The 14,392-nt window shown below is 36.7% G+C and overlaps 1 protein-coding gene across 3 annotated transcripts in view; it reads right to left on the minus strand.

Moving 5' to 3' along the window:
- Nucleotides 1-14,392, minus strand: part of CCDC141 (coiled-coil domain containing 141) — a 204,292-nt gene that overhangs the window by 122,750 nt on the left and 67,150 nt on the right. For 2 of the 3 annotated variants that reach the window (XM_027590871.2, XM_027590870.2), the window contains 3 exons: nt 13,151-13,342; nt 10,200-10,308; nt 5,550-5,803 (listed from right to left, as the gene is read on the minus strand). In XM_027590871.2, coding sequence (XP_027446672.1) covers nt 5,550-5,803; nt 10,200-10,308; nt 13,151-13,342 — 555 coding nt within the window. Of the gene's footprint in view, nt 1-5,549; nt 5,804-7,491; nt 7,587-10,199; nt 10,309-13,150; nt 13,343-14,392 lie in introns of those variants that run through there. The other variant, XM_027590872.2, reaches the window with a different exon arrangement.

Raw genomic sequence — 14,392 nt, forward strand, 5'->3', positions numbered from 1 at the left:
AGAAAGGTCAGCCAGCCACTCATCTTTAAGTGTAAAGCAAGTGCACATTTTTACATCTGAAAAACAATGATAAAGAGAGAACATGCTATGATTATGTTTATCAGACTATCACATCCCAATTAAGATAGAAAAGCATGTGGTTTTCATTTGTTTTTTTCCCTGTGATGGAAATAAATCCTACGTCACCATCATTCTGGTCAGTTAATTTCTTTTCCAAAGGAAAATTAGCTGAACTATACAGTTCAAAGCATTAGGCCATAAGCACTTAGAAACAGAGAAGCACTAAATGCATCTTTTAAATGGCCCTTATGAGAGAAGATGTGTCAGATATTCAGACATCTACATTATTATTCATCAGTAATCTTTGCTCTAATTTTCTACTTAATTTTCCTTTTTCTTAAGTGGTTATAATGATTGACAAAGCTGGTAATTTATCATCGTAAAACTTGACAGCTCTTATGTTCCTCTAAAATAAGTACAGAATTGACAAAAAAGTCTTTGCCTTCCACTGAAATATGTGCCTCTGTATCAACTCATGGTTCCACAATGTTCTAGGCTTATCAGGTAGATCATCCAGGAACACGATAGACATAGAGCCCAAATTACTCTCTAACAGAGTCACATCTGACTTGGTGTTGCTGCTGCTGCCACCGTTTACCACTGCATCAACAAAACTTTAAAATAGAATATTCCAAAAATATTAAAAACTTAGGTAAGATAATTATGCTTGTATCTACCTGGATTTTAAAATATTTCCTTCTTAATACAATTATCAACACACTAAGCATGAGTTATTGTTTATAATATTGAGAAACTGGAGAGACTATATTTCCTCAACAATAAAATTTATTTAAATTGTTTAATAACTTTATGACAGATGCTAGTTACACTTATCCTGAGGAGCACGAGCATCACATAATATGTAGAATTGTCAAAACACTGTTGTATACCTGAACCTAATAGAACATTAGATGTCGACTATACTTCAATGAAAAAAAAACTATGCTACATTCAAATAGTGAAATACTATATTAAAATGATATACTGTACTTTTGACCAAGAATATACCTATGATTTGTTCAATTTAATTAAAAAAATCAGGTAATAATATAGCATACATAGGTTAATTCCATTAATTTTTATGTGTTCTGTTAGGTGTTTCTTTAAAAAATGTATGTGTGCCTGTGACTGTGTTCATGCTTATATAAAGATCTAGAAGGTGGCAGGATGCCAAATGCTAATAGCAATTATCTATATTGATAGTGATCTAATCTACATTTTTAACAAATGAGCATTATTAAGTGACAAGCAGAAACAAATACAACTTTTTAAGCAGGTTCCACGTTCAGCACAGAGCTTGATGTTGGGCTCGACCTCACAACCCTGAGATCATTGCCCTGAGCTAAAATCATGAGTTGGACGCTTAACCAACTGAGCCACCCAGGTGCCCCTCTTTTTGTTTTAAACTACTCATTGAATGCCCATTGAACAAGTATGGCTGTTGAGATCATCAAAGTAAGTTTTATTTAATCATACCTTTTGAACTCAAGACAAATAGTGAGATTAGCCTCAATGCAAGAATATTCTTTATTTGAGCATGGTGGTAGAGGTGGGTAGGAGTATAGGAGTATGCAATATATTGGGTCTTCACTGTTGTTTTCAGGTAGGATAACAAAAAATGCTAATACTAATATAGCAGTTCTATGTGGCAGGTACACTTCTAAGCACTTGGCATTATAATACCTTGCTTGATGATCCTAACAACACTTTGAAGTAGGTATATTATATCTACATTATACAGAAAACTGAGTCTGAGGGAAGTTAAATAATTGCTCAGTTACTCAGCTAGTAAGTGATGGAGCCAGGACTTTAACTCAGCCCTGGACCCAGTATCTGCCCTTACAAGGTAGCACACAGAAGCAACAGTTACTTTATTAATTACTCCAGCTGTTGTCACTGGTGTTAACAAGAGAAAATATAACATGGGGTATTTTAAGATTAAGAGCCTAAATTTTATATTTATGGAAATGACTAACTTATTTACTGGCCAATTTTATTAAAAATAACATTTATTTGTATTATTATTTTTAAATTGATTTTTGTTTGGGACTGTTAGAAATGGAGTCTAATTGAAAGCCTAGTTCTCTTAACCACAAATACACATTCTTTCCCAGGGGAAAGAATATAGACCAGGTGAGAAAGAATTCATAGGTTGTAAGGCTTAACCAAAGAGAGGGAAGACAAGGAAACTAATATTTTGTAAGCTCCTCTTAGAATGCTAGGCATTGTGTTACATGTTTTATACAAGTTATTTCATTTAATCCTTAGAACAACTCTGTGAATTAAGAGTTATTATTCCCAGTTTAAATATGAGACTCATTAAAACAATGAGATACCACTAAACACCTGTCAGAATGGCCAAAGTCCAAGACACTGATAACACTGATAATGTTGAGCAGGATGTGGAGCAACAGGAATTTTCATTGCTGGTAGGAATGCAAAATGGTACAGCCAGTTTGGAAGATGGTCTGGCAGTTTCTTATAAACATACTCTTACTATATATGAGCCAGCAGTGTATTCCTTGGTATTTACCCAAATGAATTAAAACTTATGTCCATACAAAGATCTGTACATGAATTCTTATAGCAGTTTTATTCATAACCGCCAAAACCTGGAAACAACCAAGATCTCCTTTGGTAAGTGAATGGATAAATAAACTGTGACAAATCCAGACAACGGACTGTTATTCAGCACTAAAAAGAAATGAGCTATCAAGCCATGAAAAGATACGGCAGAATCTTCAATGCATATTATAAGTGAAAGCAGCCAATCCAAAAAGGCTACATATTGCTTCCAACTATATGACATTCTGGAAAAGGCAAAACTATGGAAACAGTAAAAAGATCTGTGGTTGCCAAGGATTAGGGTGAACAAGGGATGAAGAGGCAAAACACAAAGGATTCTTAGGGCAGTGAAATTATTCTGTATGCTACAATGGTGGATATATGTCATTATACATTTGACTAAAGCCGCAGAATATATTGCACCAAGAGTGAAACTTAACATATACTACAGATTTGGGATAATAATGATGTATCAATTTAGGTCACTGATTGTAACAAACGTACTACTCTGGTGCAGGATGGTGATAGTGGGAGAGATTGTATATGTGTGGGAAGAAAGGGTACTCTGTACTTTCCTCTGTTTTACTGTGAATCTAAAACTGCTCTAAAGAATAAAGTCTACTTTAAAAAAGCACCTTCTCAATAAAAACACACACTCCTCCTAAAAAAGATGAGACCTCATAAGTTAGAGAACTCATTGAGTCTTTCTGATTTCCAGGGATGACAAGGTACCTGGATTTCCCTTAAGTATGTGACTGGGTTAAAATGTTCATTTTGAAACTTGGAAGCTCTAGAGGTAGGGGTGGGGTCATGAACTCAGTGCAAAGAGGTAAGAGGAAAGTTTCCTGAAAGGCACAGCAGCTCTGGGAACATGGGGTCAGGTCAGGATTAGGGGAGAGAAGAGAGGGACAGGGAGAGAGAAAGAGAATGGTATATAAAGGACTCACAACAGGGAAGACAGGGAACTTTGGAAATGTTTGTCTGATAAGCAATTTTAAGTTCATTCTTGTCCTAAGGATTAATTTTCCTTTGTTATGCCCAAATCTTCAGTAAAAGACTATGGCACTGGATAACAGTATTCTTGGTAAGGAGCATGTAAAGGTTGGGGTAGGCAAGGAGCTATACTGGGGAGTGGGTGGGGGTTGGCAGGCAAAGCACAGCAGAAACAAGACAGCAGTGGGCAGGAGTCTGGGCAAAAGGGTTGAGAGTGGAGGTGGGTTAGAAAGTGTATGGTGGGGAAAAATGAAGGGGGGGAAATCGGAGGGGGAGACGAACCATGAGAGACTATGGACTCTGAGAAACAAACTGAGGGTTCTAGAGGGGAGGGGGGTGGGGGGATGGGTTAGCCTGGTGATGGGTATTAAAGAGGGCATATACAGCATGGAGCACTGGGTGTTATATGCAAACAATGAATCACGGAACACTACATTAAAAACTAATGATGTAATGTATGGTGATTAACATAACATAATAAAGAAAAAAGAAAGTGTATGGTGACTTGAGGGGGAGGCAATAAAATTCAAGCATGGAGTCCTCTGCATTTCGGTCTCCGCTCTATGCCACCTCCTCAGAGAGGCTTTCTCTGATTAAAAGTAGATCAACACAAGACAAATTCATTGCCTTATTTGATTTTCTTTACAGGACTTATCATTGTTCATTTGGTTATAGTATGTCTTTCTAATCACACTAGAACAGTGGTTCTTATCTGGGGGTGATTTTGCCCCCAGGAACATTTGGCAGTGTCTGGAGACATTTTTGGTTGTCACAACTGGAGGATATTCTGCAGGCATCTAGTGGGTAGAGGCCAGGGATGCTGCTCAACATTCTAGAGTACACAGGACAGCCCCCCAAATTATCTAGCACCAACTGTCAATAGTGCTGAGGTTGAGAAGCTGCATTAGAAAGGAAATTCCTGGAGGAAAAGGACTTTGTCTTGTGTGTTGTTATTCCCAGTACTTATAATAGCACCTGGCACATGGTAGGTACTCAATAAGCATTAGTTAAAGGGCTGATCATCATTGAAGTCTTCATTTTTCCAGACTGAAATAAGAATCAGTTTCTCCTGGCCTCATATATGCTCCCAGCTATAGGTCTGTCTCCGATCTGGATCAGAGCAGCAACAGAAAACATGTGAAGAGACTCCTTCCCCATGCATCCAGGCCAGGAGGCCTCTTCCACATATTTCTCCCTGAAAATTCCCTCTACTTACTCTGTACAATCTCACCAGGGACTGGGACAGTTAGAAATATTGCAATAAATATCCCACCTACTTGATTTGGAGTTTTGCAAAGAGTTCTATCCATACCTACCCTTACGTAATTGGGACAAAAGAAGTGCACAGCAAGCATATTGACAACTGACCAAAGCCGTGCCTGCAGTTGGGGTAATGAGTTCTAAAAAGCCTGCAAACATGAACCTCTTGACCCAAAGCCCTCTAATTACTGAGTATCCAGCCACAGGCCAAGGTCATATTTCTTCCTTGGCCCCAGGCCATTCTTCTAAGAACACTCCTTGGGGCTGACAGACTTTTTCACTGGCATTAGTAGCAACATACTACACAGTTCAGCACCATCATGCCTCCCCAACTTTCAAGAAAGCTACAATTTATATTTCAGAATTTCAAGCAACTGTGTCTAAAAGTTAACCTGGAAGGAGGCCAGAAACAGAATCCAACAACAGAACACAGTCATTTTCAAAACTACCCACAGGTACTCTCCCATTTATAAAAGCAATATTATGATGAGAGGAGATAAAAATCTTTGTTTTTCATTTAACTTATGTGGAAAACAGTATGTTAGTTTGGACCAAAGACCAAAGAATTTGACCATAACAACTGAGGAACCATCCCAGGAAATAGCTAATCCACACAATAATCCAACTTCATTAGCTGAGGTCAGGACATCATCAACTCCCCTTTGGGTTACCTGATTTTCTTGCTGGTCCCACTGACATATCTGCAGAACCTGACCCAATTCTTGCTGCTGTTGCTTCAGGTCCTTGTCAAGTTGCCGTCTCCTATCTTGTAGAAGTTCAAGAAGGCTGTCAATCTTCAGACAGCTGTTATGAGCTCCCTGAATCAACTCAGGATTCACATTAGGTCCATCACACTTGAATTTTTCTATGAAGTCAGTGAGCTGTTGACTTTTGTTTAAAAGGGTTAGAGATCGTTCTAAGAGTTCTAGAAGAAAATTAGAAAGAAAAAAGAGTAGTGACATTAGCAAGCTTTTCTATAGTAATATTCAAACGCTTGGTATAATTTAAAACATATATAACTTTTATGTTAACAATAAATTGTACTGTAAGGAATCCAAATGTGTAAATAGAAAATGTCTGTGATACATCTGGTCAGATAACATGACGTAACAATTTCTGTAGCATTAACTGCCAAATGATAGGTTGCTGCAGTTGGTGACAGTGTAATTCAGTAAGGGAGGGGAAAGATCATGGGACTTGGGCACTGTGTCAGTTGGTTTTTAGTGGTGTGATGCTGGTTAAGGTGCCTGCCAGCCTTGATGTGTTCTACGTTCTGAAGTGAATGGACTAATTCTGAAGTTTAAAGGCTATGAACCAGGAGTCATCCATGACACATTCCTCTCCCTCATTACCAATATCTATCAATTCCACCCTCTATCTCCTGCGTGTGTTTACTCCTCTCCTTTCCTACTACAGAAAACATTATTTGCGCCTGGACTTGCGCAGCCACCTCTTGCATCCTTCTCCAATCCATTCATCTATTCTCTGTATGTAGCCAGACAGGTCTTTTCTAAATACACTACATCACATACATGCACACATGCATGTGCATGTGCGCGCACACACACAATGGCTTCCAATTGCCTTAGAATTAAGGACAGACCCCTTGACGTGATTTTAGGTCTGGCATGGTCTGGTTCCTATCTTCCCTTTCAGATTATCTCAATCTCTCTACTCTTCATCCTTCTCTTTTTAACTATATCACAAATCTGACATTCTGACATTCCCTTCTGCCCCAGAACTTTTAACTGTGTCCTCTGCTAGGGACATCTTTTTTTTTTTTTTTTTAAGATTTTATTTATTTATTTGACAGAGAGAGAGACAGAGAGAGAAGGAACGCAAGCAGGGGAGTGGGAGAGAGAGTAGCAGGATTCCTGCAGAGCAGGGAGCCCGATGTGGGGCTCAATCCCAGGACCCTGGGATCATGACCTGAGCCGAAGGCAGACGCTTAACGACTGAGCCACCCAGGCACCCCAGGGACACCATTCTTAATCCCTTCCTTCTCCACCTTTATTCTACTCATACTTTAGGTCTTACTCAACTGCCAATTCCTCAAGGCATAAATCAGACTGAATCAAATCCTATCCCAATTCAAATACAATTAATTGTTCTCATTAACAGCTCTTATCACAACTATAGTTTTTTACTTATGTGTTGGGTTAGTTGATTAAGGTCTCCCTTTGCCATCAGGCTCCAAGTCAAAATGAAGACAGTGACCATGACAATATCTCCAGCACTTAGCATAGTGATTGGCATGGGAGAAATGTTCAATAATTTCTGCAGAATGCTTGAATGAGATCAAATATATTAAGAGAGAGGGAAGAATTAAGAGAGCTATAAGTGCTAGAGATCAGTGGTTCTCTAGAGATGTAAAAAAGATTTTGAGAAGGCATGAGATTTTGTGATAGGAAAGTGGTGGAAACAGAAGCCAAGTTACCAGGTTGAGAAGTGGGGACAGTTATGAAGTGAAGTCAACAAGGCAGGGCAATCTTTGAGACATTTGCTGTTAGAGGGGAGAAAAAAAAAGGGACTATCAGCAGGGTTGAATATACTGTTTTTTTATTTTTAGGACAGGGAGAACTATGAAGAACATCCAGAGACTAAGTACCTTACCTAGCATCACACAACTAGAACTGGACTAAGCAGTCCTAAAAGCCACGTGTTCTGATTAGAAGCTCAGTGTTCTTTCCACTCTCCCATGGCACTCTGAACAGTTTTCTAACATTCGGCAGTTAACTGCACAGTGATAATGAGGCTGTGGTAGTTGGGCCAGTTATCTCTTTTAACTTGACACTTTTGTTTGGAGAGCTGGAAGAGAGAATGAGATAAGTGAAGATATTGTGAAGAGAGAGTTTGACATGAAAAGGAAAGAATTTGAAGTAGTTTGTGTCATATGACTTATATCGGTCCAATGAAGTATTAGATGGTGTTACCTGTTTAGAATGAGGAAGATTATGTGCACTGGGCAATTTTATTGGGAGTTAACGATGCAAAGCAATGAACAACAAAAAACAACTTGAACCAAAAAGAGGATGAGATCATTCAGACAGAGTAAGAAAAGGCAGGGATAACATTAGAATAAATCTCTCAAAGAAATGGAAGCAAACATTAACAAGATGGGAGAGGGAGGGCCAGAAAAAAAAAAAAAACAAAAAACCTACCTATCTAGAGCAAGTTCTTATGTAGAAGGGAAAGAAAGAACTTGAAAACAAGGTGAAGACAGGTTATAGAGGGCCTTGTGTAGCAAACTAAAGAGTTTTAATTTGTTCATCTTATGCTAATCAGTATACTGATTCTCTCTATATACGTATACATAATTCCTCTGCATTGAAGAGTTTGTTACGATATTGTGAAAAGTTACACACACACACAGAGGAAATGTGGGCAAGTGGCAGGGTTTCCACATAGTATTCCTTTTCTTCCTTTCCATAATTAGTTCTTACACACTAGACTTTTCAAATGAGAGAGGGAAGCATAGCTCTAAGGGCTAGGGCATTGCAGACTGACAGTAGAACAGGCCAAACTGTTCTGGTTCCTACAGGATATATACAATTAGCCAAAATTTCCATTTGCAATCTTTTTCTGGTTCTCTGTTTCACATCTGCCAAAATAATATAACTACTACCATAGTACCACTAGGAATGGAGTCTCTGGCCAAAGCTACTTGTAAACTATACCCAGGCTAAAATCAGTCTACTACTGCTACCATGATAGTCATTAAAGTGGACAAGTATTTCCCTCAGTTTCCTCTGTCAGTCTTTGGTTCTTCCTCTGTTAATTTCTTATATCTTAACTTTTTTATTATTTGTGATTTCCTAGTAATTTATTCCATCAGTTGATCATACAAAGTGATGTATTTTTCCTCAAGGTTAAACTATCTAGATAGAATATCATGAACTTCAAGAAATACAAAATCTCTATGGTATGTTTATTTTAAAGATCATATTTTTGCATACATAAAACCCTACTTTCTGACATAATGCCTTGTGATGTGAGGCAAGTAAATATTTAATAAATCTTTATTATTTGTTTTGATTGTCATTATATCTAAGAAAGTTTATATTAAAGTAGATTTTATACTAATACCTATACAGTTTGCCATACTTAAGTATAAATTACAAATTCAAGATGGATAAATGAGGGATGTACATAACTTAAGTGAATTTATAACTTGCTAAGCAATCTTTCCAAAAGAGTAATTTCTAAAAAGTATCAAAGTCATAGTCTTGGCATTGAGATCATGGGTGATATTTCTTCCTAAAATTTTTTTAAATATTCTAAATGTTCCTCAATGGGATGGTTTCCTAAACTCATTCAAATATACTTTCAAATATACACAAAAGTAGAGAAAATAGTATAATGGACTCCAGTGAACCTATATCTCAGCCACATTTAAAATACATATTTAAGAACATTTAAGAACAAGGAAGTGATAATATGATTGTTCCTGAGCAGAAGCTTCTTAGGTATTATGTTCATTTTAAGAAGACTTTGGAAAACTGGAGGGTTCAGTTGTGATCCTTCAGGGCTTAGAATCCATTTTTTCCTCCTTAATGTCCCTGTAGTGCCTTGTTTATTGCTCCAGTTTATATCATTGTATTGTGTCTTACATTGGAATTAAATACAAATAACACTCAATAAACATACTTCGGGTTCGATGCTATTCTACATTGTGGAGATTCAGATTGTACTAACCCCTGCCCTCCAGAGTCTCACAATCTGGTGATAGAGACAAATATGGAAATGAATTGTTACTACAGAGTAAGCTGGGCAGTGTAACAGGGACCCACAGGTAACCCGCCAATAAATGTGTATATGCCCCAACCAAACTGTAGGCTTCCTGAGGAAAAAGTCCACTATCCCCCCTTTTTTAATAACTATAATAGTGAAGGACAATTTTCATTATCCAGAGCTGTTATTTAAAGGCTGATCTTCATTTCCTGACCCTGAGAAGGAACATTTACTGAATTCAACAATTTATTCAAGAAATATTTCCTGAGGATCCACCATGTGCCAACACTGCACTAGATACTGAGGATACAAGGAAGAACAAGGTGAGAACGGCCTCTGACCTCAGGAGCTAAAACCTAGCAGATTGAATAACTGACTCTCTGGAGGCTGTTCCTTTAACATCCCCTTAGAATAGTTTACAACTATGTCTTTTTTGAAGCAGATGACCAAAAATAAAGCTTTAAACTTTCTTGGAACAATTTGAGGTATAAACAGATAAATTTAAAATACATTGTCACACATGAGCATTCTCACATGAACATATTATAAAACCTCTAAGAACTTATGTGAGGAATAAACATATTTCTTGCCTTTGGTATGATGTTCGTGAAGCTGAAGAAGTGATTTTAAGGACTCAGCACTCTCAAACTCCTGGGTGTTCTGGAGGAAATCTTCAGCTTGGTCTATTTTAATAGCAAACTACAACACAAATACAAGGGAAAGACATTTGAAAAAAAAAAATCAATGTGCCACTTTGGGTGATTTGTAGATGTTTTTCATGAATCCATGACCTAGCTGACTGTATATGTGTTTGTGTGTTTATATGATGATGTGTGTGTTTGTGTGTGTGTGTGTGTGTGTGTGTGTGTGTGTGTGTGTGGGCTGAGGGTGTTTGTATGAGGTCGTGTGTTTACAAATAGTCAATTTACAAAGTGCAAAAGAACTTTCTTCTCCTTCCTTTCTATATATATAAAATATAAGTACTATATTTTTATTATTACCATAGCCACATAAAATCCAGTTATAAATGGCATGGAATGATGAGAGAGAGACTAATGAACATGTTCTCTTTGGAAATATGGAGAAGGCCTCCACTATCGTGTTAGAACAATCTGGTGGATACCAGCCACTGTCGCTTAGGGACAGCGTCCCTAATGTGCAGCATAGTGTCTAACAAGAGAATAACCTGTCTGATGGTTAAGTCAGTGAGTCAGAAACAGTCCCGTAATAATTATCAACCATGCAATAAGAAGTCATTTCATATTTTTATGGAACTGCATGCATCATAGTTCAATAAGGGAATCCTATCCACACATCATTTACAACTTTAATTCATTCCATTTCTGATAGCTTATTTTAAGGGTATTCTTCAAAGAGAAGTTTCAAAACAAACAAGCAAACAAACAAAACCAACCCTAGAAGGTGATTTGATTTTTCTCTGTAGAACATTACAAAAAGTTTTGGAGTCACTGTATAACTTATAACATATTTCAACTGTTATTTGAAATTAAAATAAATAAATAAGCAAACAATGTGCTACTCAGAAAAGTTTTCCCTAAAGTTCTGTTAACTTTTACCTTATGGATATTTTCTATCACCCATTTTTCTTTTTGCATCTTGCACAGGATAGAAGTAGCAAGAGTGGAACACTTTGCAAAGACCCTATTCTCATTATTATTATTATTATTATTATTATTATTGTTAATCAGTGATGAAAATAGTTTGGCAACACAAGGGGCAGGAAAGGAGTTTGCCTTCAGCTTAGTACTAAGTGACCCACAAAACTGGAAGCAGGATAATACAAGAAACCATATCTTTTCTCCAAAAATCAGGGTGGTGGGCTGAATTATGAGTTGGCTTAGTATTTCCTTTTACTTCATGCAATATCTGGAAATAATTTCTTTTTTTTTTTTTTTTAAAGGATTTTATTTTACTTATTTGATAGAGAGAAAGTGCACGCACAAGCAGGGGGAGTGACAGGCAGAGAGAGAGAGAGGGAGAAGCAGGCTCCCCAAGGAGCAGGGAGCCCGATGCGGGACTCGATCCCAGGACCCTGGGATCATGACCTGAGCCGAAGGCAGTCGCTTAACCAGCTGAGCCACCCAGGCGCCCTGGAAATAATTTCTTATCAGAGAGAAAATGGGCTAGCATTAATGCTACTATCCCATGAGAAACAAATATTGGGCCTAATGTCTGAAGAAAGATAATTTCCTGTGCTCAAATGAATTTCAAGGGCAGTTGACATCTATACCCTACTTACTGAGATGGAATGAATCAGATGTATCTACAATTTGACCCTGTAGGTGCATTTCACCTGATTTCTGTTCAGGGAAGAAAACTATATGGGAAATTTTTCCCAAGATGATCTGTAAAATGAACTACAGTTGGGCTTCTGTATGCAAACCATGGAAAACAAAACTTAAAAGTTACAATAAGGTTTTGGCTCCTTCTTTTACTTTTAAACGTGTTCATGATGCATGAGATTGTCTACCCCAACTTTTATGTTCTATTACTAATCTTCCTTCCTTTATTATTTTGGATTTAAGACCGAATTTTGAGTTTGGAAATGTCATATTTTTCAAAGCTAGTGCTTTATCATAATGAAGCAGTGCTCTCCCATCAAGATGAATGTACTGCCACTTGACAGAGAAGTCAAAAGTGAAATTTCCAATAACTGTCTTACACCAACACAACAGCTCTTTTGATAATGTTCTTTGAGTTGCACATTTTGAAATTGGGAACTGTGAAAACATCTCAGAATTCAAGAATAGTCACAGGAGGAAATGACCTTAGGTCATTTAGGTCCAGGTCCAGGACTTTTCTTTCGTTAAATTTTTAATGAGTTCAAACTATGAATCCAACTATATGCCTTTGGAAAGTACTCTATAAAATCTATGCTTACAAGTCAATTATTCTATGGAATATTCCTCAATTGCCTTTTCATAAATAGCAGAAGAAATTCTATCCTCCATCTTTAAGTCAACAAGAACACTTTAGACCAACATTTCCTAATAATCGTAAAATTAGGGATAATTGTTTGATTTAGTAACTGTATTACCATTTTCTAAATAAAGTAATAAGTCATAGTGACTTATGGATAAGAGTTTCTATTTTTACTTAATATTTTACTTAATTTTAATTAGCTGTACTTAGGGGTTTTTAAAATTATTTTATTTATTTATTTGAGAGAGAGAAAGCACAAGCGGGGGGGGAGGGGCAGAGGGAGAAGACTCTCCACTGAGCAGGGAGCCCAACAACGCTGGATTCTATTCCAGGATCCCATGATCAGGACCTGAGCCTAAGGCAGACCCTTAACCGACTGAGCCACCTAGGTGTCCCTTAGGGTTTTTTTTTTTTTTTTTGAAGAGCTATATTTAAAATATTAACAATTTTATGTTTTGGCAATCAAAAATTAAATGTATATAATTTGGTCATTCTGCCATTTTAAAAACTGATTGTAATGTCTATTTGTAGAAATAAAACATTTTCAGGAGTGCTATCTATTTGCTCTGATGTGAAAGTAGTTTTTTTAAACACAAACCTCCAAGGCATTTTCAAAAAATTCAGAGCTCAACCTCAGGAGCTCCCTTCTTCTTTCAAGCATGGAGACAAGGGCTGCCCATGCTTCACCCAAGGTGTTGGCCATGGCATCATAGACCTGACTCTGATCCTTGTTCTCTTCAGCTGTCTTGTCTGCTTCCTGCAAGAGTTCCCATACCTGATCTTCCAAAGCCTAAGTGCAGGAAAGAAAAGAGTGTCATTCAGTGTAAGAACCTAGAATCATATTTTAAACATTTGGATATTTTAAATTGCATGTGGCCTAAGAAGGTTTAGAAAGAATTTATAAACAAAAACTACAATGCAGGCAGATAGATCAAGTAGACAGAAGGGAGCAATGGAAATTGGGATAAGCTAGAAAGCATGGCTGGGCTAAAGGCATTCACTTTTAAACATTGTTCAAACACTGTAGGGATTAATCAAAGGTACACATTACATTCCCAGAGGTCCAGAATATTATGTTGACTTCACATTTCAAAAAAAAGGAAAATTAATTGGAACACATCCGGAAGAGAGTGATAAAGAAAAAAAAATTATGAGAAATGAACCTAGTAAAACTCACTTTATTCTAAATAATTATTATTGTTAATATGCTTATGAAACTTAATATAAATGCCACAAACAAGTTCTTAAAAGAGAATATTCAAAATATAAAAATTAGAATATCTATAATTGGTAATACAGATTTTTTGAACAAAATACGGAAGATAAAGGGGACCATATGTTTATATAATTGTTTCATTTAGGGATAGGAGGAGGAGCTCACAGATTGTTTCATTCTTAAAGTTGGCACCAAAAAATGGGAAAGGCTTTACAAATACAATAGACTAAAAATAATATGAGTAAATTCTAAAATTTCAGCAGAAAAGGGGACTAAAATGGGATAATGCAAAATAAAACAAAGAAAACAAAACACATAAAGAGCATATTTATCAGGATACGAACAAAAAAATAAAACATAATGATAGGAATATGGTTAAATACCAGTTAACACCAAAAAAAGTGGATGCATTAGCTTTCTCAATTAAAAGACAAATATTACTAGGTTAAGCTTTAAAAAAAGTCAACTAATTTATGTTTGCTAGAGACATCCCTAAAGACATAACTTTAGAAAATAAAAAGATGCAATATACCAGGCAAAGACAAAAAAATAAAAGAAGGACTAACGACATTAATGGCAGGCAAAATAGAAATGTAAACAAAAAAAGACATTGGGATTTAAAAT

The sequence above is a fragment of the Zalophus californianus genome, chromosome 3 (assembly GCF_009762305.2).
Source record: "Zalophus californianus isolate mZalCal1 chromosome 3, mZalCal1.pri.v2, whole genome shotgun sequence".
Taxonomy (NCBI): Eukaryota; Metazoa; Chordata; class Mammalia; order Carnivora; family Otariidae; genus Zalophus; species Zalophus californianus.